This window comes from Chrysochloris asiatica, unplaced genomic scaffold (genome assembly GCF_000296735.1).
Source record: "Chrysochloris asiatica unplaced genomic scaffold, ChrAsi1.0 scaffold00333, whole genome shotgun sequence".
In the NCBI taxonomy this organism is placed as follows: Eukaryota; Metazoa; Chordata; class Mammalia; order Afrosoricida; family Chrysochloridae; genus Chrysochloris; species Chrysochloris asiatica.
Window position 1 is genome coordinate 954,022 of NW_006408851.1, and position 24,459 is coordinate 978,480.

General features: G+C 47.1%; 2 protein-coding genes and 1 pseudogene across 2 annotated transcripts; 1 reads left to right on the top strand and 2 right to left on the bottom strand.

The window, feature by feature from the left end:
- Window positions 1-55: 55 nt before the first annotated feature.
- Window positions 56-3,284, bottom strand: LY6G6F (lymphocyte antigen 6 complex, locus G6F). Its single transcript, XM_006875593.1, has 6 exons — window positions 3,227-3,284; window positions 2,402-2,731; window positions 2,055-2,318; window positions 1,040-1,195; window positions 823-889; window positions 56-80 (listed from the first exon to the last, which is right to left on the bottom strand). The coding sequence occupies exons 1-6, from the start codon at window positions 3,282-3,284 to the stop codon at window positions 56-58; spliced, it is 900 nt and encodes a 299-aa protein (XP_006875655.1).
- Window positions 3,285-6,804: 3,520 nt separating this feature from the next.
- On the top strand, window positions 6,805-22,935 carry ABHD16A (abhydrolase domain containing 16A). Its single transcript, XM_006875594.1, has 20 exons — window positions 6,805-7,011; window positions 7,987-8,043; window positions 9,121-9,187; window positions 9,431-9,517; window positions 11,201-11,286; window positions 12,957-13,030; window positions 13,251-13,373; window positions 18,026-18,140; window positions 18,241-18,342; window positions 19,430-19,493; window positions 19,893-19,942; window positions 20,326-20,449; window positions 20,901-21,005; window positions 21,203-21,266; window positions 21,689-21,745; window positions 21,872-21,934; window positions 22,064-22,140; window positions 22,226-22,324; window positions 22,408-22,454; window positions 22,604-22,935. The coding sequence occupies exons 1-20, from the start codon at window positions 6,880-6,882 to the stop codon at window positions 22,685-22,687; spliced, it is 1,677 nt and encodes a 558-aa protein (XP_006875656.1). The 5' UTR covers window positions 6,805-6,879; the 3' UTR covers window positions 22,688-22,935.
- Window positions 16,268-17,372, bottom strand: LOC102811861 (annotated as a pseudogene).
- Window positions 22,936-24,459: the final 1,524 nt, after the last annotated feature.

The window sequence follows — 24,459 nt, forward strand, 5'->3', positions numbered from 1 at the left end:
CCAGATGGCCAGGGAGATAGCAGGTCACACTTTCCAGCAGGCGGTATCACTGAAATCACCTGGTCTTGGGGGCAGGTGGCCTGTGGAATTTGTGAAACAGAGATCCAGGTTTAAAATACCTCCATTCTCTTCTTATAGAAGAATCCTGATCAAAAATGGAAAATGCACAATACCCAGATTTTTCTGGAGCCATTGAGGCTGGATGAAGCCCTAAAACTAGTGTCCTTAAATCAAAATATCTCCCCTGAAGTCCTCTTTAAACAAAATTTTTTTTAGCAAAATTAGTGAAGATTGTCTGCCATGAGCAAAGTGCTCTTTTAAAGAGGTGGGGGTGTGCCACAGAGTCGGTTCCGACAAATAGCGGCCCTGAACAGGGTTTCTGAGGCTATAAATCTTTAGGGGAGCAGAAAGCTTCATCTTTCTTCCACAGAGCAATTGGTAGAGTCAAACTACTGACCTTGCAGTTAGCAGCCCAGTTCATAATCCACTATGCTACCAGAGCTCCTTACAGACTGGGATCAAATTGACATTAATAACTCAAAAGATTAGATAGGACACAGGGGGTGTGAGGAAAAGGTGAGAATGTTGCACAACTTGAAGGATGTCATCAATATCACTGAATTGTACAGATAGAAATTGTTGAATTTGTGTGTGTCCTGCTATGCAGTTTTTCAACAACAAAAGTTCATTAATTTTTTAAAATAGTGAAATAATTCCATTTTCACTTTGTCAAGAACCAAGGCCTCATCCCCATCCCACCCCAGTGTTTTCTCTTCCATCCCCTTGGGAATTTAGGTCTTTGCCCCCTATTTTTTTCCTCACCCGAGATGGGCCAAATGGATGTTCTCGTAGACCTGGATTTCCGGTTTGAACTGAGGAATCGAGGGATCTGGGGAGAAGGAGCCATATAGGGTGGGGGAGAGAAGTCTCAAGATAACACAAAGCTGTATTTCTTGCTACCCCCTCCCACAGATAAGAAGCTACAGAAATGAGATGTGTGAGCCCACACCACTTTTCCCTCTGGGAGTGAGGAACCCACCTCTGTACAGAGCCCCCTGGACCCTGCACCTCCAGAGCAGGATGCTGAGGGCCAGGATGATGACTCCCTGACCTGTCACAAGTAGCAGCATAAGGATCCAGGGCACATCCCAGTCTGTGGAGGGAGCACAGAAAGCGGGAGAGGCATCCACGGAGGCTGTAATTAGGGCATGACAAGAGGGATAGGGAGAAAGGCTGTGAGGGGGGGGGTTCTGTTTCTGTGCCCCAAAGAGAGACTTCCCCCCCCAGCTTAGTGGATTTTTCCAACAGAAGACTTTATGAGTTTCTATGGCTCCAATACTTGCCACCCACTTTATCCCCTTCCAAACCTCCCACCCTGACCCTATGATCCACCATCAGTGCAGAATGGATGGCATTGACCTTCTAACCACACACGGAACAACTAACTTTAGAAGAGACTACCAGTTAGTTATAACTGTGCTTTTCCCCTCATCCCTTCATAGTAAACCATCCTTTCAAAAATGAATAGAGTCTCATTTAATTATTCTTCCAATTATATTTTCTCCATAAACATTTGCTGAGTACCCATCCCATACCAGGCACCATATTAGGTGCTAAGGATGAAGAGGTAAGTAAGACCATCACTGCCCATTCATTGGTTGTTGCTTACTGAAATAAAGGCCATTTGCTTCTTTCTCCTGCCTTGTAAATGGATTCTTCTGAACTCAATAGCATTCCTTCTTTGTATAATGGACTTTTTATTGTGAATTGTATGTTTCTCTCCTCTTTCTGCCTTCACTAACAATGGGCCATTATAAAATTCTTTCTTGAAAAGACAACTCCCCCAGCAATATTTCTTAGTTTCTTCCTCTTGGTTAGGGGATAGTCCAAATAATCACACATCATCCTAGTCCCCTTCCTCCAGGCAATGGTCTGCTCCATCAGAAGTTACCTCCTGATCTGTCCAATAATGGATTGGCCTCCTGTCCTGCCTCCTCCTCTAGACTGCAGGTACAAAATATTCCTATCATACCTAATTTCCTCCTTTAGTTTACCTGCCAGGCTGAAACTGATCCCTTTGTTCTGAGGTACAAGGCAGCGGATGATTCTTGGTCTGCGGCCCCTGGGCTCAGGAAGCCCCTCCCCAGGGCACACTAAGAGCAGAGCAGCCCCCTCACCCCAAAAGGACTGTACCCGGCCCTTCACAGGCCCCTTCCCCTCCAGCCAAGAGACAGAGTCCAGGCTTCTTGGGGGGATTGCAGAGCACAGGAGGACAGAGCAGAGGGATCCATCTGCAGACCTCGCAGATAACTGAGAGCCTGTGGGGAAACAGAAGACACCTCAGTTCTTTGCCTGTGCCTCCCTGGATCCCACTGACCCTGGTTTGCATGCCCCCACTTACCTCTGAGCACAGAGATGTCGTACACCCTCCAGTTCTGGTATGTGTAATGCTGACCCAGCACAGCACACCAGTACCGCCCAGCATCCCTCTCCTTGGTCCCCTCCAGCCACAGAGAGTAGTTCCCCAGCAGTTTTGGCCTTGATTCCCTTCCAAGCTTCCCAGCATCTAGGACTGGTCTAGCCACTTGAGTTTGGGTCACCAGGACAGTAGAGGAGCCTGCTGCAGAGCTACGGAACCAGGACAGGAGTTCATCCCCATACAGGCTGAGTGGTAAGGGGCATGGTAGCTCCATCGCCTCCCCCAAGGGCACATATATGGCCTGGATAGTCTCTGTGGGAGAAGGATTGAGTGAGATTAGAGACCTCCACAGGATCACTAAGTGCCCACTCAACCTCCAACTCCTCATTCCCAATCCTTTTAGGGTCCTTCAACATAAGTTTGACCGGTGTATACATTTCTCAAATAACAACTACAAAAAACAGTGAAGAGAGGAGTGTAGGGGATTTCTTCCCCTTTCCTTAGCCAGTGTGGGGATCTGAGTGCTCTAGGTAAAAGCTGGAGTAGATGGCAAATGCCAATGTTGCTTTCTTTCATTTCTCCTTTTCTGGAAGCATTTACTTTTCATCACTTATTTTCTAAGGAAATGACATGACCTGAACCCTCTCTGTTTCTGGGAATTCTCCAGTACTAGAGGTCAGGGAGGTCAGCTGGAACTAAATCTATCTTCTTGAGTTAGATGCCTCCTAGGACTCTAAGGAGAAACAGCAGCAGTCCTTCCCTAACCTTTGGAATAACTGAAGACTCCCCCCACCTCATACTTCTTACCTGCAGCAGCCTGGGGTGATGGGCATAGGAACAGAAGGAGGAAAAATAAGACCGCCATAAGAAGAGCCTGCCAACTTCTCTTGCTCTGGGACCCAGTAACCCCAGGGAGGAAACACAGTCCAGATAAAGGCCTATACTCCTTAAACTGGAGTGACATGGGCCTGTGGTAGGGATGGGAATGCTGGGGAGATAAAGCCCAGCGGCCAGTCCACTGGGGAAAACATGACCACAGCCTCTTAGTCCTAAAGAGGAAAAAAAAGGCGGACCCAGTCTAGGCTGCTCTGAAAATGACCTCCTAACATCAACACTCAAGGAAGCAGCAGTCAAGAAATCAAACGACATATTGCATTAAGCAAATCTGCTGCACAAGACCTTTTTAAAGTGTTGAAGAGCAAAGATGTCAGCTTGAGAACTAAGGTGCGCCTGACCCAAGCCATGGTATTTTCAGTAACCTCATCTGCATGTGAAAGCTGGACAGTAAATAAGGAAGACTGTAGAAGAATTGATGCATTTGAGTTATGGTGTTGGAGGAGAATATTGAAAGTGCCATGGGCTGCCAAAAGAACCAATAGCTCTGTTTTGGAAGAAGTGCAGCCAGAGTGCTCCTTGGAGGCCAAGATGACCAAACTTCGTCTCTCAAACTTCAGACATATTGTCAGGAGGGACGAGTCGCTGGAGAAGGATATCATGTTTGGTAAGGTGAAGGGTCAGAGAAAAAGAGGAAGACCCCCCCAATGAGATGGATTAGCCAAGTGGCAGCATCAATGGACTCAAGCGTGGCAACAGTGGTGAGGTTGGCCCAGGATCAGGCAGTGTTTCGTTCTGCTGTACGTAAGGTCGATATAGGTCAGTACCGACTTGATGGCACCTAACAACAACAACAACACCTCAGCTGAAAGACTCAGATCAGAGACTTGCCATACTAAGACACCTACACAGAAGGATTTCATGGTTGTCCATCTCTCATCAGTCTGGAAGTATTGTGATTTTCTTTCCACTCCTAAGAGAAACAAATCATGACCAAAGGAGCTGATTTGTCATGTTGATTTACGTGAGACCCAGCACATAGCTGGGCACCCAACTGTTGTTAGGTGCCATCAAGTGACCCTGTATAGGGTTTCCAAAGGGTGACTGGTGGGTTTGAACTGCTGACCTTGTGGTTAGCAGCAGTCCAAGTCTTATCCTACAGTGCCACATCAAGACTCAGGCACTCAATGAGCATTCCGTAAATTATTTGGAATGACTTATTTTGATAATTGGCACATCACAGACCTCCCCGGAATCCCTGATGAGTAATTACTCATAGAGAATATGAGGTAATTACTCAAGGAGAAAGATACAAGGGGCTTGGAGAAGTCACTGATTCATCGCTCTGCCCCAGGCAGGACTCTCTCAAAGCAGATCTTCATACAGTTCTAACACTTTGAAATTTTTCTTTTCTTTCTTCCATACATACAATAGGACACAATGTTTGGAAAATATTATACTGGGTGAAATAAATTGGTCACAAAAGGACAAATATTATCATCTGAAATATCTAGAATAGGCAAGTGTATAAAGATCAAAGTTCATTAGTATTACCAGGAGCAGGCCGAAAGGAAGGAAACGAAGGCTATGATACTTGGGGACACTAAGCTTATGTTAAAAATGATGAAAAATTTGGGGAAGAGTGAATGATGATGGTTAAATAATATGATTAATATATTTAATGTCATTGAACTATACATGTGAAGACTAATGAAATGTCAAATATTTTATTACATATGAGTATGTATAACAATAAAAAGGAGTTCTGGTGGCATAGTGAGTTATGAGTTGGGCTGCTACTCACAAGGTCAGTAGTTTGAATCCATCAGTAGCTCTAGGAGAGAAAAATGAGTCTTTCTTCTCCCATAAAGTTTTATAGCTTCGGAAACCCTATACAGGCTCTCTATGAGTTGGAACCGAATCAATGGCACACAACCACCACCACCACAATAAAAAATGATTTTAGAAGATACAGAAATGTATAATGAATAAATAACTGCATAGTGGACAGTAATAAGACTGAATAAATCACCGTGACAAACAACAAGTTCAATATCACAGAGACACACATAGCTTATATTATGTAAAGTACAAAAACAGAGAAAACTCATCGATGGGGTTAGAAATTAGAAGAGTAGTGCCATTTGGAGTGAGAGCAGCAACTGGTAGGGACCTGAAGAGGGTCTTGTGGATGCTGATAATGATAGATTCTTTATTTGATCATGATTACATGAATATATTCAATTTCCCATTTCTCTATGTATGTGTTGATTCCAATATTAAGCTTGTAGCTATAAAGTCCTTGGTGTGTTCAATTACTAACTCATTATCAGTTGGACCCTACCCAGCAGACACCATGGAAGAAAGGTTTGGTGGTGATCTGCTTCCTTGAAAACCTCAGAGTCCAGTTCTGAGGTTTCCATAGTTGAAATTAATTCCACTGCAATGGGTAAGGTACAATGAATTATAAATAAAATAAACCTGCATACCTATTTCAAAATTTGTTGTTATTTAGTACCGTCAAGTTGGTTCCAACTCATAGATACCCCGTAAAGGGTTTCCAAGGAGCGGTTGGTGGGTTTGAACCACTGACTTTGTGGTTATCAGCCAAATGCTTATCCTACAGCGCCACATTGTTGTTGTTAAGTGCCATGCTGTCGAGTCAGTTCCAACTCACAGTGACCCTGCACAGGGTTTCCGAGGAGCAGCTGGTGGATTTGAACTGCTGACCTTGTAGTTCACAGTCCAGTGCTCATCCTACAGTGCCACATCAAGAATCCACAGTGCCACATTAGAACATTTATATTTCAGTCAAAGATGCTGTCTAAATGTGCTTCACTTACTTTATCATTCAATTTTATATTTTTGAGTTTTGTATCAACGGTATCATGGTGTAATGCTCCTCCCTCTCCCCCCACTCAGTAGTCTGGTTTTGAGATTTATCCAGGATTATGAGTGTTAATTCACTCATTTTCATTTTTACCAATATTCCACACATCTGTACAACACTGTCTCCCTAGTGATGACCATGATGTTGTTGTTATGAGCCATGGAGTTGATTTTCGACTTATAGTGATTGCATGTGACAGAGAAAAACTGCCCTATAAGGTTTTCTGGACTGTAATCTTTACAGAAGCACATTACCAGGTCTTTCTCCCACAGAACAACTGCCATTCAGTTAGCAGTTAAGCAATTAACCAGCGTTCCTAGACCATTTAGCTCTACAATTAGTCAAGCCTTTTTCTTTTTTAACCTTTTAAACAACTTTTATAACGTTCTTCATAAATTCTTGCGTTTGCAAAATGCTCCTGATCTTCCCCTCTCGCTTCCTCTCTCGGTCGAGTCTGCCAACTATTAAAAAATAGGAAAAAAAAAAAAAAGACTTGGCTATGCCAAATAATTTTCTAACTCTCCACGTTCCAAACGCCTCCAACTAATTTCTAACCATTGCTGAACCCGTAGGTCCAACTGCGAGAAACCCTTTCCAAAAAGCTCAGAAAATGCCCCGACTCTCCACAAGGCCAGTACGCGCTGACGTCAAGCACACGCAATACCTCAGCGGCTGGGAGAGGGCGGGGCCAGCAGGGGGACCTGCTGCCGAAAGAGCAGCGGTCCGAGCCGGGGCCATGGCGAAGCTGTTGAGCTGTGTCTTAGGCCCCCGGCTCTACAAAATCTACCGAGAAAGGGACGCAGAACGGACCCCGTCTGGCGTCCCAGAGACTCCAACTTCAGTTGCCACTCCCTCTTCCAGTTCCTGGGTGAGTCGCGTTCTCCCTCCCCCCCAGTGAAAAACATGGTACTACCCAAGCCTCTTTGCGGCCTTTGCTCTCCTGAAGTGCCCATTATTGGAAATAGGGGGAGCCTGTTTGTCAAGCCAGTTGTTCTCTTAAGTCAGAGCTCTTTGGGCTTCCTGGATTAAAGTCGCGGTTATAGGCTAAATGCCTCTTTTCTTTATCGCGGTTTGCGCACCGCCTCTCCTTCCCACTATCACTCCTGGTTTTTTCCTCTCCGCGGCCCTCCACCCTGTCTGTCAGTGGTCCATGCTGATCTCTATTGACTATTAAACCCTAGATGAGACCCTACACGGATTGAGGAGCTGGGGAATTTTTCTGTAAAACTCCCAATTTCTTTTTCCTTGGTGACACTTGGATTTACCCCTGGACCGTTTACCTTCCCTCTTACAAGGTCCTTGAATTTCAAAATGATTTCAGCACATCATGTTTCCACCTCCCTCCTCCCAGTTTAACCTGGAGACCCCAGTCATTACATTCATGAAAGCTGGAGGGAGGTGGTCTGGTGATGGTAGGCTATGCTCCTAAATCATCTCTTCCTTTTTATTGGTCGTCCCAAATTATGTTTATGGTCCCCTACAAACTGCCACAGTAGTCTTTACCATCTGTCTCTACCCTAGTCAACCTGCCCTATAGCTGATGCTCTTCTTAACCTCTCAAAGTTGTCTTGTGTCTTTTCTAGCATTGCTGACCCCTCTCCCCATATACACATGTTCATAACCCATTTAAAACTGGTTGTGAAGAAGGAACAAAAGTCACCCGGACTGCTTTTACTTTTTCTTTCTGGTCCAGCAACTTGTGCTGGTTCTTCTGGTCTGGGGGTGGGGAGAAGGGCTTCAATGGGGCTCAAATGAAAGATGCCCCAAGAGACCAAGCTTGGAAGGCAAGAGCTAGAGGATATGCTAATGGCTAGGGTCCTTAACCAGCCATCTGTCTTGGCAGGATTCGTACTATCAGCCTCGTGCCCTGGAGAAGCATGCTGACAGCATCCTGGCGCTGGTATGTCTGCCCTTGGCATCTGGGACACACTGCATCTTGTCAGACCCAGCTGCCCTCTTGAACTCAGTTCTCCTCAGACTGGAAAAAGACACCTCAGGGCTGGGGGATTCTCTGGGCTCTGCAGCAGACCTCTCCAATCCATACATGTGCTCTTCCGTGCACATACTTGACATTCCCCTTTGGTATGGAACATGGCTTTCTCTGGGGCAGCCTGAGCCATGAGGAAAAATTTCTTTACTCTCGGGACCATTCGCAGGTAATAAGTCCTGCAGTCTCTAGTGACATGTCCTCCCTGGCAACTAATCTCTTTGGCTGCAGAGGCAGCTGTTGTCTCTGGCTGGGTTCCTATGGTGACATTTGCGCATCTGTTGGAGAGCAGTCCAGGGCTCTTCTGAGCAGAGCCAATTGAGAAAGCTTGATTAACTTGAGTAGAGAGAGGGACTGGCCTTTAAATATGGTAGAATTACATCCAGAGGTGATTTGGGGAAAGAAAACAACCTAGTTTTCCCAGCCTCTGTTATGCTCTAGCACATTACCTTTCAACAAATATCAGGCACCTATTGTCTGCTTGGGCAGTGTGGCACTGTAGGATCAGCACTGGATTGCAAACTGCAAGGTCAGCAGTTCAAACCCATCAGCTGCTCCTCGAAAACCCTATACAGGGTTGCTGTGAGTTGGAACTGACTCGATGGCACTCAACAATTGTTGGCTTGGGGAGCACGGTGGCTCTGTAGGATAAGTACTGGACTGCTAACCACAAAGTTAGAGGTTTGAGCCAACCAGCCACTCCATGGGAGAAAGATGAGACTTTTTGCTTCTGCAAAGAATTACAGCCTCAGAAACACTATACAGGGTCACTATGAGTTGGAATCGACTTGAAAGCACTTAAGAACAACATAGCAACAACTGTATGATTGATAGTATGCCAGAATAGGTACTTGATATGATATTCCTTGGTTTATCCAACTTGTTCAGAGCTTAGGCCTGGAAATGGCAGAACTGTGTCTTTGTGTGCATGTGTGTTTGTATGCATGTATGTATGTATATTGACTGCCTTTTCCCGTCTCTCTGCTGCAGGCTTCAGTCTTCTGGTCCATCTCTTACTACTCCTCTCCTTTTGCCTTCTTCTACTTGTACAGGAAAGGTCAGTGTGGTCTCAGAGGTGGTGGGTAGGACGTGGGCAGCTGGTTGGGAGATGAACTAGCCACCTAAAGAGGAAAGGGGCTTATGAGGATGATTTAGCTTTCTGATTATATCAGCATATTCTTCCTCTGAAGTTGCAGTTGTCCTAAAGAGAGGATCTGGGTTGGAGGTTGGGGCCACATTGGGAAGAGGAGCTGGGGGGCAGTGGGGAGAGCTGCTCATGTGGTCCCTTTTCCTTCCCCAGGCTACTTGAGTTTGTCCAAAGTGGTGCCTTTCTCTCATTACGCTGGGACATTGGTACTACTGCTGGCAGGTGTGGCCTGCCTCCGAGGTAAGTGAGAGCGGCACCTGGTTTACGTCTGTCCATCATTGGTAAATATATTTTAATTACCTTCTGCAAATACAGTTTGGTTCTAGCTCTTGAAAAGAAATCATTGAGAATGGTCTAAGGTATAATCTTTTCTTTAAAGGGCATTAGTCCTGAATATGAAAAAGTAACTAACAGAAAACGTTGCTATTATCTTAAAAAGGTGTGTATATCCAACCCCTCAGTAATCCCACTCCCAGATATATACAAGAGAAACTTCTGCACATGTGTAAATAATATATTGTTGTTAAGTGCCATTGAGTCAGGTCCACTTACAGCGATCCTATACAGGGTTTCCAAGAAGCAGCTGGTGGGTTTCAACTGCTGACCTGGTGGTTAATAATCCAATATTCATTCTACAGTACTGCACCAGGACTCAAAGTAATATATATGTATAAGAATATAGCATACAGCATTGTTTGTAATAACCCTAACCTGTAATTCACTCTGATGGCCATGAGTTACAGGATGAATTATACATTATGTGGGATAGTCATATAGTAGAACACTGTCCAGCAGTGAAAATGAATGAACTGTAGCTACACCCAACTATAAAGATAAATTTTGACACATTGGGGAAAAAAAGCTGGCCACAAAATACTTTATGCAATATGTTTTTGTTTATCTTAAGTTCCAAAGGGACAAAACACTAAAGGACAACAAGGGCATGAAGGACAGGAGAATGCTTACCTTACTGGAGGAGGAGGAGAGTGTAGGATGATGAGGACTTCTGGGGGAGGGGTGGTTCTATTCTCTTTATTACCTTGCGTAGTAGTAACATGAATGTTTGCTTTGTATTTTTTAAGCTGCATATGCATTTTATGTATGTATGTTACATCTCTGTGAACTTTGATGACCATGAATCATAGGATGGATAAGTACATTATGTATTATCCATCTCCAACCAAAATTCCAGCTTTTTGAGGGCCTAGAGCTAGGGTTTGATTTCCTGCCTCGTTTCTCATGTGTAGAACAGTGACTGTATCAGGGCTTGGGATTTCTCAACACTGAAGACAAAGTGGACTAGATCACTGATAAGGCAGGTGAAGAGAGAAAAAAGCTAAGTGTTGAGGATTCTTCCCAATAGAGAGAGGGAAGTAGAAAGAAGGCAGGGTGGGAGCTGTCCCAGAATTGGAATGTGGTCCAGGAGGACAGGCCCAGGAAGCAGAGGAAGAAGGACTTTTCAAAGGACAGGAAGAGTGTTGAGTGGTGCAGTTGATGAGAACTGAGCAGAGATCATTGGATCCAGTGGGAAAGTAATTATGGAACAAGAGTGAGTGACTATGAAGGCCAATTGCTGAGGGTTAAGAACAGTGGAATATACAGAATAAAGATAAAGCAAGCAATGGAGAAGGGTGGCAGTGAAAGAAGGGAAATCCAAAGCTAGCAAGGTTCCATGACTATTCCAGAATGAGGAAGGTTGATAGTCTATAAAGAAATAAACTAAAGAAGTTAAGAAGGGGAGGAATCCTATGTGTCAGTTGCTGGATGTGGAGGAAGATCTGTTTCTCCAGGTCCCAGACTTGCCATTCCTTTTTCTCTTCTCTTCCAAGGCCTTCCCCTTGCCCGTCCTCAATTGTTTTCCTAAAACCTGGGCATCCTGTTTCTCAGTTTTCTTAGCACAGTTTTCTATCTCCTCTCTACCAGGCATTGGCCGTTGGACCAACCCCCAGTACCTGCAGTTCATCACTATCTTGGAAGCCACACACAGGAATCAGTCCACAGAAAACAAGGTGAGAGGTTCTAGGAAAGGTGCTAAGCAGGTACCCTGGCAGCAGCTCCCTCAGCTCCCTCCTCAGAACACTAAGTGGCAGCTTCTGCCAGTAGGAGATGTGTTTTGCCATCCACCACACAAGAGTGTTTGTTGACAGGGAGTTTCTCCCCTTCATAAGAGAATTGTCCACCTGCAGAGTCTCCCCTCCATATCCATTCTAATGAAATGTTCTGCTAAACAGTTCTCACCTACTCCACTCACCCACCTGAAAGAACTCTCTAAATATAGACTGTGGAATGTTTTTTAGATGAGAGTTTCCTCTCCATCCCAGTAGCTCAAGTCTGGAAATGGTTTTGGATCTCTGCTGTGTCAGTTGAATATCAAGCTAGATTTATTCAGGGATAGAACAAGATGGGAAGGTATGTGCACTCCTGTGCCCCAGGAGCAGAGCATGGTGCCAGGAGGGAGAAGAGCCAGGGCACAGTGTCCTTGGAGTTGTGCCAGGCCAGCTGGTTCTGCTGGAGTGTGATTATCATTGAGAAGGGGCTTTGAGGCCCCATAAAGCTCTTCCCTATTGCAAGGGGATTTCTGGGATCAAACAGTTATGATCACCATCATCATATTACTGGTTACTCCACGCCACCATTTATGGAGCTCTGTAATGAAGCTGTGGATCACGCCACTGTCTGAGGCATTTTGTGTTCACCCTTTCTGATCCTCACAACAACCACATGAGCTGGCATGATTGCCCTCATTTATACATCTGAGGAAGCACAGGCCAAGTGGTAAGTGCCCCATCCAGAGTCGCAGAACAAGGGCAGGCCAAGACAGGGTGCAAGTCCAGGTCTGTACAGATGTGCAGAGCCTGCCTGAAATGTGCTTTTCCTCATTATGTTTGGTTCTGCCATTTATATTTTTGTACAATTTTTCTACCATTCTGTTAGTCAAGTTATTTTTGAAAATGTTAGGAAAAAAGTTCTCTGGCATAAAATTAAAAAAAAAAAAACCAAACCCACAACACTCTTCAGATAGAGTGCTGGGAGATCTGGGGGTGGGAGAAATCCAGCAGTGTAAGCGTTAGCTCCCACTGCCCTCAGGAAGCAGGTAGAATCAGTAATGTGACCAGAGACACAGATGGTCTGTGTGGCAGCACTGGCCCACAACCACAGGAGGTGACAGAAGGCTTCATTCAAGAGGTGACCTTGGGTGCAAAGAAACCCACTGTGGGTGTGACTTTCCTGCCTTCTCTCTCCCACCCAACCTTGGCACAGTCAGTTTAATCCCCTGGGGATTTTGGAGCCTCCAAGGCAGCTCCAAGTCATGGACCCTGGTGGGGAAGTGAGCAGTGACCAGCAGCCAGCAGGCCCTTCCATGTCTCCCTCAGAAACAGCAGCACCTCCAGCCATCCCACCTAGGGCTGGTCAGTCTTAGAGTTTCAGAAAAGCAAAAGTGTTGGCTTTCCTTATTTGAATGAGGGCCCATAGACGTGATCCTTAGGAAGGTATCTTCTCTTGCCTGGTTTTTTGGTCCATGTCAGAGCTCCCCATCTGCAAATGGGAAGGGTGTTGACCTCGGCTTGGTATATTACAGGCCAGTCCTTTGAATGACAAGGTTGTTAAAGGTGGGTAGTGGGCCTTCCAGCTCTCAGCTTCCCTTTGCTCACCTCCTCTCTCTCCCTGCCCACCCCAGAGGCAGCTCGCCAACTACAACTTTGACTTCAGGAGCTGGCCAGTGGACTTTCATTGGGAAGAGCCCAGCAGCCGGTAAAGCCTAGTTCTTTTGCTCTCTTTCCCTCCCATTGGAACCTTCCCACATAATCCCTTCCTTGTCCTGGCCCTCCCACCACCTTCATCCCTCTCTTGGGCTTCAGTACCTGCCTTCCAGCACCACCTCCTCATTCCTAGACCCCATCATCTTCAGGACCTCTGATGTCCAGAATGCTGCTCCTGACCCCATCCTCCCCTGCATCTTTCCCTTCCTCAGGAAGGAGTCCCGAGGGGGCCCTTCCCGCCGTGGTGTGGCCCTGCTTCGCCCAGAGCCCCTGCATCGGGGGACAGCAGACACCTTCCTCAACCAAGTCAAGAAGCTGCCTTGTCAGATCACCAGGTAGGAAAGGGCGGGGAAGTGAGGCCAGCTCGGTGGAGGGGATGTGGGACAAGGGCTTTGGTGACTGGGTACACCATTGTAAAATAACTCCTTCGTTGAACTAGTGCTTTCTGTGTTATTTGTGACAAAGTTGCTTTTATCCATATTTATGTGTGAGAAAAGGAAAATCAGAGGGTCCAAAATCACATAGTCAATAAAGAGCTGGGATATCAACACAATTCTCTCTGATGCAAAGACTCTTTTTGATGAAGCAGAGGAAGGCATGAGTTTGGGGGCCAGGAGGAAACACATGGCCTATACCTGGAGCAGGGTCAGGTGTGTAGCAAATGGTATGCCCTCCTGGCTCCACTGCTGATTGATCATCCCACCTTGGGCGACCACTTGGCCCTTCTAGACCTTAGTTTCTGCATCCCTGAATAGCCTGCCTCACAGGGTTGTTGAGGAGTTTAAGTGTGGTAACATCTTCTCAAGGGCTCCCACCATGCTGGATGCCTGACAGCACTTGGTAAAGCCTGAATACATCACATTGTATGCTTTTCTTCATTGTGTTTGTTCTGTCAATTTATATTTGTGTACGTTTTTTCTAACACTTTCTATTAGTCAGGTTTTTAAGAAACATCAGTAACTGTTTATGTTTTATAGTGGAGTGCTGTCCGAGTTATCTAATGCTGCTGTAACAGAAACCCAGATACTGAGCAGCTTTAACAAACTGAAGTTTACTTCCTCACAGTTTAGAAGGCTGAAGTCTGAATTCAGGGTGCTGACTTCAGGGAGAGACTTTCTCACTCTCATAACTCTGAAGGAAGGTTCTCATCTCTTAGAGCGTCTTCTCTTGAGCAGTCTTCATGTGGCTTGGCACCTCTCTTCCCCTCGTCTCTGCTTTCTTGTTTGTTGTTGTTGTTAAGTGCCATCGAGTCAATTCTGACTCATAGCAACCCTGTATAGATAGGGTTTCCAAGGAGCAGTTGGTGAGCTTGAACCATGGACCTTGCAGTTCAAACAACTTTGTAGTCTGACTCATTAATTCTGTCTCATTAATATGAGAAATGGGATAAGAACCAAAGTCCCCCCCAAAAAACAAATGCACTGTCGTAGAGTAGATTTCAACTCAATAGTGATCCAATAGGGCAGGGTAGAACAGCCCCACAGAGCTTCCAAGGCTATAAATGTTCACGGAAGAAGACTGCCGCATCTTTTTCCTGCGCAGAAGGCTGGTGAGTGAGTTCAAGCCACCGACTTTAGAGTTAGTGACTGAGTTCTTTAACCACTGCGCCACCAGGATTCCTCGTAGCCACAGGCATGTTGTTGTTGTTAAGTGTCATTAAGAAGATTCCGACTCACAGTAACCCTATGCACAACAGAAGTCCTGCACCATTTTCACAGTTGTTACTACGTTTGAGCTGCCACTGCCAGCCCATCTCACTAGAGGTCTTTCTCTTTTTTCACTAACCACAGGCATGTTGTTGTTAAGGGGCGTTGAGTTGGTTCTGACTCATAGCGACCCTGTATAGGATTTCCAAGGCTGTAAATCTTTGTGGGAGCAGAAAGCCTCATCTTTCTCCTGCAGAGCAGCTGGTGGGTTTGAACCACTGGCTTTGTAATTTACAATCCAGTGCTTATCCTACTGAGCCATTGTGCTTCCCTAACCACAGGCATAGAGGTTAGGATTTATAACACGTATTTTTGTGAGACACGATTCAATCCATAACAAACAGATACTGAGAATTATCTTTTGCTGGAGTTAGGAGGAAGCTTCTAGAATATTAAGGAAAGAGGTAGACTTTTGTTGACTGTGCTGGTTGATCAAAGGGGTGAGCCAGATTTGGAGTTTGGAGTGGAGTGCTGCCGAGGATTGTACAGTTTTGTTATGGGACAAAGCTTACCTCAGGATTAACCAGAAGTGGTTGATCATCTTCTCAGAACAGTGCCTATCACATGTTCTTTGCAAAATAAATGTTTAAGCTTCTACTTTATGCCAGGATCTGGGTACCTTATCTCATTGAAAAATCCAGCCAGGTCCCTGGCCCAATGGAGTTTGCAGCCTAGTTTGATATTTTCAAACTAAGGATCTTGACCCATTGAATGAGTGAATTTTGAAATCAATTTAGGGAACTTTATAAGTCCTGATGTGGAGCTGTGGGTTAATGCATCAGACTGTAAAGCTGTTTGAACTGCAAGGTTGGTGGTTCAAGCTCACCAGCGTCTCCTTGGAAACCCTACACAGGGTCACTATGGGTGGGAACCGACTCAACGGCACCTAACCACAACAACAGGCATCATTTTAAAAAAAAAAACAAAACTGTTGTTTATTTGGGAACTCTCATTAAGTTGTGTTTATACAGTAACAAGGAGACCCTAGGAGGCAAACACACTTGGTTATTAACCAAAAGGTTGGCATTGAGAGTCCACCTCAAGGTACCTCAGAAGAAAGACTTGTCAACCTACTTCTGAAAAAGTAGTCAATGTAACTCTATGGAGCACAGTTCTACTCTGACGCACACGGGGGTCACCCTGAAATCACCATGGAAATCAACAAAATTATATTTGATAATTTTGATTTTACTTATTACATATACTAAACTCATTGTCATCAAATTGATTTAGGCACATAGCAACCAAAGACTGAGTAGAACTGCCCCAGAGAATTTCCAAGACTATGATCTTTATGGAGAAAAGCTCTGATGGTACCATAGGAGAAGCACTGAACTGTACGGGTTTCTGAGAAGCACAATCTTGGTGGTTCCGACCCACCAGCTGCTTCTCAGAAACCTATACAGGGTTGCAATGAGTCAGAACTGACTCGACGTCACTTAACAACAATGACAAACCCTGTACAAGGTCGCTGTGAGTTGGAATTGACTTGATGGCAGTGGGTTAATTAAAAAAATTTTTTTTTAAAGAAGTAAGCCTTTAATTCCTTGCTGCACAGATACAGCTGGCTGAGTTGGTAGTTCTGGGTGACCAAATCCTATATCCTCATCCAACTCCTCCAGCTCTTCTTTTGCTTTAACTTTGCTGAGGTGGCAGCAGGAACAGCAGTGGTGGCTGCTGCTGCAAGGGTGGCAACCACAGATCCAGATGGATCAGCCGAGAAGGCTTTATTTAACCTTTTCAGCCAGTGGAAGGTGGTGGTGTTGTTATGTGCCGTGGAGTCGGTTCCAATTCATAGCGATCCTGTACAGGGTTTCCGAAACTGTAAATCTTTATGGGAACAGAAAGCTTCATCTTTCTCCCGCGGAACAGCTGGTAGTTTCGAACTGCTGACCTTAAGGTTCGTAGCCCGATTTGTAACAAAGCCAGGACCTGCTTGTACCCATTGATGATGGAATGGGGTAATGAGGCAACACTTGGGTGACCAATCTGCAGACACACACTGGCAATGTTGTAAACACCCTCTAGGAAATGAGATACAGCACTTCCTCAGTGATGGCAAGCACTTCTGGGTTGTAGATATTGCCATTGTTAAAACACCTATTGGATGGTCAGCTCAGAGGAGAAGAGAGATGTTCAGCAATATCAGCAGGGGGGCTTCACTGGATCCCACTTTGTCTCCAGCCTTCATCAACTACACATCACTTAAGATTTCAATGGTGCCTCTGGAGATCTTCGTGGTAATACCCAAAACCTGGAAGGAGGTCTTATCAGGACCCAGACTCGTGTTCTGGGCTGGCACAGTAACCTCACATAGAGCATGGGCAACAGCTGGCACCTTGTTGGCCACCTTCATGTCCCTGATCTCAGTGAAGTGAACACACACCCCACATTGTTCCAGATGTGAGGCCACAGTGTCTCCAGGTGCCCTCGGATGGCCTTGTGCATCGTGGTGTTCTTGCCCATTAGAGCCACAGCCTTCCTGGGCAGGGACGCTTGGATCTGCTGCATCTGCTTGGAGTCCACATTGTCTGCTCCCACGATGAAGCATTTTGTATAGTCATCCAAAAGTTGTGTGATCTTAAGGAAGTAGTTGGACTTCCAGGTCACCCTTTCTTCCCTGAGCATCACGGTGGTGCATCAGGGTTTGCCACATGGGGTTTAAAGACAATGTCACTCTCACTGGCAAGAAAGTGGGTTACTCTTTATGAAGCTGACTGCCACATCTTTCTTCCTCAGAGTGGCTGATCTTTCAGTAAGCAGCCAAGTGCTTTAACCATGGTGCCACCCGGACTCTGTTATCTGTGGTGGTGGTGGTTATGTGCCGTGGAGTTGGTTTCAACTCATAGCTACCCTGTACAGGGTTTCTGAGGCTGTAAATCTTTACAAGAGCAGAAAGCCTCATCTTTATCCCACAGAACAGCTGGTAGTTTCAAATTGCTGACCTTGCGGTTCGCAGCCTGATTCGTAGCCACTACGCTACCAGAGCTCCTTTATTATCTGTGGATAATATTATCTCATAAAACTGTCACTTCAGAATCATATATACATGTGTGTACTGGACCACAGCATTAAATTTGTGATGTACAAAGGTTGCAGTAAAAAGTAGATGGGGTAACACCAGCCAGGTACATGTATTATTTCATTAAGTCCTGAAAGAGGAATGCAGCACTCTGTAAATCAAGGGTGCCGCAGGCCCCAGGGTCTCTGAGCCTCAGTGTTGGGAGGGTGTCCCTGGGCCCCAACGGAGTTGAGGATTGTTAACCTCAGGTTTCCTGCAGCTATCTTGTGGCGCACACCCTGGGGCGCCGGATGTTGTACCCAGGCTCCGTGTACCTGCTCCAGAAGGCCCTGATGCCTGTGCTCCTGCAGGGCCAAGCCCGGCTGGTGGAAGAGGTGAGACTGCCTTGTTCCCACCCCTGCCTTGCCACCCGTTGCCCCCAGGGACATGGCCCTCCTACCCCTCACAGCCTGTCACTGCATCTCCCCCAACTAGTATCACGGGCGCCGGGCGAAGCTGCTGGCCTGTGATGGCAGTGAGATCGACACCATGTTTGTGGACCGGCGGGGGACAGCTGAGCCCCAGGGACAGAAGCTGGTGAGTGGGAACAGGGAGCTCAAAGCTGAGTATAGGAAAAGCAGCTGAAGTTCTGAGGAAGCCAACCTGGGATGACTCCATCTCCCAGCTCCACCCCAAAGACCTCCGGATATAGGTAAACCTTGTGATAGGGAAAGAGATGAAGAAGTAGAAGTTGACATTCAAGGACCAACAGGTAATAATCAGAATAGTAAAAACACATACAGCTTTTACCACATGCAAGGCATATGTTTAATCCTCACAACAAACCTTGCGAGGTAGGTACTATTAGCCCATTTCTGATGAGGAAACTGAGGCACACAATAACTTTACCATTGTTACACAGCTAATAAATAGTAGAGCCTGGCTCCAAAGTCTTCTGCCTCCTTCAAGCAGACGTGAAAAGAACACTGAGTTAGGAGTCCCGGAAACGGAGTTCTAGTGCCAGCTCTGTCCAACTACTGTGAAAATCTGTATGTCCTACATCTCTGGTCTTCAGCCTGGAACACCATGGAATTGGAGTGTATCTGGCCAGAGAGAGGGAAAGGATTTGCATACCGCATGACATACCTAAAAGTGATGCAGAAAGAAAGCAGATCCAAAATAGAAACAAAAAAGCTTTACTGCCATCAAGTCGATTCCAGCTCCTAGCAACTCTCTAGTAGAGCTAATTCCTAGGTTTCGGGGACTGACAGCCTCATCTTTCTCCAGTGGAGTTGCTGGTGGGTTTGAACTCCCAACCTTGTGGTTAGCGTCCAACCTGTACCCCACAGTGCCAACAGGGCTCCGATAAAACTGTAAAGGAAAGAAAAATCCACAATCGCATTTCTTCAGATAGATCTACTTCATGGTGTTCTGAGGAAAAATGGGTACCTTGCTACTTAGTGATTTCATCTTCTGGGGTCAGGTTACTGAACAATCACGTACACTTTGCTTCTCATTTCACAGGGGCATTGTCAATTGAGAAGCATCTCTTCTCCCTGGATAGAACAGGAACCAGCTTTCCTTTCCCTGTAAAGCTCCCACCTACTGTCCTCCCTGCCCTGAGGGGGATTTTCAGACCCAGCTTGGCTCCCTCCCACCCCCTCTTCCTACTTTCTTCCCACAGGTGATCTGCTGTGAGGGGAATGCAGGGTTCTATGAGGTGGGCTGTGTCTCCACCCCTCTGGAAGGTAGGCCTGGGCTCAGCCCTCAAATCTCTGCCTTTTGGAACAGAATGTTCCTACCTCCGCATGCTGATAGGATCTCCCTAAGGCCAGACCTTCACTTTTCTCTGGGGGAGGTATGAGTTCCTTACCTTTGTGGGAAAGTCAGACCCCTGCCTTGTTGTGATACCTGCCTTCTCTTCCTTTGGGATGTATACCTAACCTTATTCTCTATTCTGTCCTCACTCACTCACACACACACACTCGCATAAAACCACACAGCTCCCTTCTGCTGCCTCAGCTTTTGGTGTGATGCCCATTTGGGAAGGCCTGGAATTATTTGCCTCTGGGGTTGGAGGGTGTTTAGAGCTCATGCTCCTTCCCCGGGGGCATGAGTCAAGGTCTCAGTTTCTCCTCCTGTTACAGCTGGATATTCAGTCCTGGGCTGGAACCATCCAGGCTTTGCTGGAAGCACGGTGAGACCCTCTCTAAAATCCCTTCCTTTTTTTGAAATACGATTCTTCTCCCTCTAGAGAGAACATATTTTCTCTTCTGGAGAGAAAAGGCTAGAGGGTTGTATATTTCTGTGGGACCTCCCACTCCATGTGACCTGGATGCCAAGGGCAGGAAAGCTGGGAAGACAGCATTGAGCATGCTGTCCTCCTCACAATTAGGGAGTGAAGTGGATCTCTTTTGAGGACACCTGCCCTTCCTCCCTTCATTGTCTTCTCCACCTTCTCATCTATTGTCAGATGGTCAGATGGCTACAGGAAGGGTCCACATTGTTGGGAGGGCACTGATGATGAGTGAGCCAGCCTTTGGTGCTAACATGCGCCTCCCTTTACCCTTCTTCCTGCAGGGGGTGCCATTCCCACAGAATGAGGCCAATGCCATGGACGTGGTGGTGCAGTTTGCCATCCACCGCCTGGGCTTCCAGCCCCAGGACATCATTATCTATGCCTGGTCCATTGGTGGCTTCACAGGTACTATCCTTCTCTTCACTTCCCCCACCATAGGACTTTCCTGTGTCTGCCCTCCTACCCCCAGGAGAGGTGGGGAAATGCCCAGGGCAGAGCTCAAGGAAGATAGGGAGGATGTGAGATCTCCAGGTGGGCCTGGAAGATGGTATCATACATGTATATGCTTCCCATTTTCTTTCTTCCTTGTGCTTGATGATTAAAAGGAGAAAACAATCCAGAATCCTGGTGTGGGGATGTCAGGCAACGTGACTCTTTCTTGCCCCTGTTGTCTGTGATGTATTTCCAACAATGGTCTGTTCACTCTCCAGCCTCTCCAGATGGTGCCTGGCCTAGTGCAGTGAGGGGTTAAGGAGACCAAGCATGGCGACAGTAGGGAGAACAGGGTTAGCCATAGGGTAAGGGGGAGGATGAGTAGTGGCAAGAGCCCCCATGAGCGCCTTCTTTCATGTACCAGCCACGTGGGCAGCCATGTCTTACCCAGACATCAGTGCTGTGATCCTGGATGCCTCCTTTGATGACCTGGTACCCTTGGCCTTGAAAGTCATGCCGGACAGCTGGAGTGAGTGCAGTTCTCGTGCCTGCCCTTCCAGGGAAGCAGTGGGTTGGAACTGGGAGCTGTACTAAATGGGATGGTTCCCTTCTCCATGGTTGGGGACTAAGTTAACCTATCTGAGGGACTCTCTCCATGGACATGTCCTTTATGCTGAGCAAGGGTTTTCTCTCTACCAACCCTTCCTCTTTGTTCCATCACTCTAGGGGGCTTAGTGACCAGTACTGTGAGGCAGCACCTCAATCTAAACAATGCAGAGCAGCTGTGCAGGTAGGTGCAGCCGATGGCCCATGTGCACAGCCCTTATAGGTGTGCTGGGCAGGCAGGCACTGAAAGGAGTGCTGAACTGCTAGGTAAATCCCCTCCCACCTGCCCCACCCCTTCTGCACACACACACACACACACACACACACAAACCCCCCTGGCCTAAACCTTCTCCAGGTCACCTGGGACCCTGGACCACTACATGACTCCACAACCCAAGGTTAATGCCCAACACAGCAGGGGATCCCCCAGCCAGGACAAACTTCACCTAAGCAATTCTCATTCTAAAGTGTTGGGTGGAGGGCTAGCCATGGACCTTGCTTTAGGGGAGGGTAGGATGCAATCACTGCAGGGGTGGAGTGGGGTGGGCCAGCTGTCCCCTGTCTCTTTCTGAGCCCTCCCTACCCACTGCACTGTTCTTGCTAAAGGTACCAGGGCCCTGTGCTGCTGATCCGGAGAACCAAGGACGAGATCATCACCACCACGTGAGTGCCTGGGAGCCTCTGCCCTCCCTGATCCCAGAGAGAGCTGGCAGCTTGCTTCCCTACCACCCACCAGCAACCACAACATCCAGCCTCTCCAGACCTCTCTAGTGGGCTTCCTCTCCTCAGGGTTCCTGAAGACATCATGTCCAACCGAGGCAATGACCTCCTGCTGAAGCTCCTGCAGCATCGGTGAGAATTTGGGCGTGTGTGTGTGCACGTGTGTCCATGTGGGTACTGACACGGAGGGACAGGGAGGAAAGTCCAGGGATGGGAGTGAGGAGAACTGGTCCTGACCTCTTCTCCCGCCTCCCTCTCCAGGTATCCCCGAGTGATGGCCGAGGAGGGCCTTCGAGTGGTGAAGCAGTGGCTGGAGGCCTCCTCACAGCTGGAGGAAGGTGAGAGCAGTTCTGGGGAGGCCTTTGGGTGGGGACATTGTAAGGTCTGATGGCTGAAGGGGCCCTCCTTTGTCTCCCTGATCAGCCTCGATTTACAGCCGGTTGGAGGTGGAGGAAGACTGGTGTATGTCTGTCCTCCGCTCCTACCAAGCAGAGCATGGGCCTGACTTCCCCTGGAGCGTGGGTAAGGAGGTTAAGGGGGAGGGAAGGAAGAAGAGAGTAAATACCCAGATGGGTGGCCCATGTCTAAGCACCTTCTGACTGCAGGTGAGGACATGAGTGCAGAGGGACGACGGCAGCTGGCCTTGTTTCTGGTGAGCTTGGGTGGGAGGCAGGAAGAAGGCGTTGGAATGGTACCTTGCAGGGAGTGGGTGGTGGGCTTAGACAATGGGGGCTGGCAGGGTTTTCATGTTGCAGCTCCCCACTTGTGCTGCATCTCACCCACCCCACCCTTTTTCCTCAGGCTCGGAAGCATCTGCACAATTTTGAAGCCACGCACTGCACCCCACTCCCGGCCCAGAACTTCCAGATGCCCTGGCATCTCTAGGGACTATGCTGGGATGCATTCTAGAGAATTGGGATGGGAGAAGCAAGAGGAAGGACCCTCTTATATGTGATTCTTCATGTTGCTGTTTATAATTTGTGAAAGTGTGGGGGGACCATTCCCCTTTCTTGCTGTTCCTCTTGCACGTTTTTCCCTCTTTCACCTGGCAGTACCCGCCCTTTCCTAATACACTCCCTGCATTAAATGAATGGATTATTCCTAATGATTAATAAAAAGGTATTTTTTTTACTGGCTGGCTGATTGTGTGACTTCCCAAATGTCCAGGGAGCCAGGGGCTGGCAATGATGAAAGCTGAGGCCTCAGAGGAGCTATTGTACTACTAGGTGACCCAGTTTAACCCTACCTATCCATTGCACCCTCAGGCCTTCAATCTCTAACCTGAACTGTCATTATGAAATGGGCCACCGAGCCCCACCCTTTCCTGGTATGTCTAGCATTCTCACCACCTTGTACCCTTCCCATAAGCCTCTCTGGCCACTGTCCCTTTCCTCAGTTCATCCTGCATACCATGAACCAAGGAGCCCAGGGGTGCCTCAGGCTTACAAGCTTTGTTGTTTTCAAAGCACTTTCTAGTGTCTGATTTTACTTCCTCAGCTAGACTGATTTCCGAGTTCAGCTGCGTGGTTTCACCATGAGAACCCCCAGTTTTCTTGGTCAGCTTTTACTCCTGAGGAATTTGGGGGGCAGCCCGCTCCCCACATCTTACCCAGCAGACCCTGCACACCTTCCTCATGATTTCATCCAGTGTCTCTCCTCACATCCTTTTTGTAATTCAACAAACATGGGGCACCAGGGACTGAGGGCCAAGGACTCGTCCTCCCAAGCAGAACTTTGCATTTTGGCATTCCTGTTAGAAGAAAATTAATTAGGTTAGAACTGAGGAGGTTGGTTCCTGTGTAACTTCCATCCTATTTCTAATCTGTGGACCTCTTGGAAAGAATGAGAGTCCCTCTTCCAACCATGACCACCTTCTTCCCTTGGTAACTTGTCTTACTGATGAAACACTTCAATTTTACCACCCTGGATGCTCTGTTTTGAGCAAGATACTTAAATGTGGGTGACAAGGTTCTGACACTCTAAATGCATTCTCTGGCTGATCTATATCTTGGATCTCAGTACATGAAGCTCCTCTGTGATGTCAGAGGGAGGGAGAATAGGGGCTGTATCTGTCCCAACCTAGTCAGCAGTTCCTGAAGGGAGTTTGTTTATTGTTAAGTGTCGTGGAGTCGATTCTGACTCATAGCACTCCTGTAGAGGGTTTCAGAGGAGCGACTCGTGAGTTTGAACCTCCAACCTGAGGTTCAAATCTACCTTGTGGTCCAGCACATTATTCTGCAGCCCCATTGTCGTTGTTAAGTGCTGTCGAGTCGGTTCTGACTCATAGTGACCCGTACAGGGTTTCCAAGGCTGTAACTCTTTACGGGAGCAGAAAGCCTCATCTTTCTCCCGTGTAACAGCTGGTAGTTTTGAACTGCTGACTCGTAACTACTACACTACCAGAGCTCCTTAGAATTCCATTGTTGTTGTCATTAAGTGCAGTTGAGTCGATTCCAACCCATAACGACCCTGTATAAGGTTTCCAAGGAGTGGCTGGTAAGTTTGAACCACCAATTTTGTGGTTCAAACCGACTTTGCAGTCCAGTGCATTAGCCTACACTACCACACCAGGACGCCTAGGACTCCGCTGTTGTTGTTGTTATATGCTATGGAGTCGGTTCCATTGGTGGGAATCTGAGACTCATCAAGTGATAATG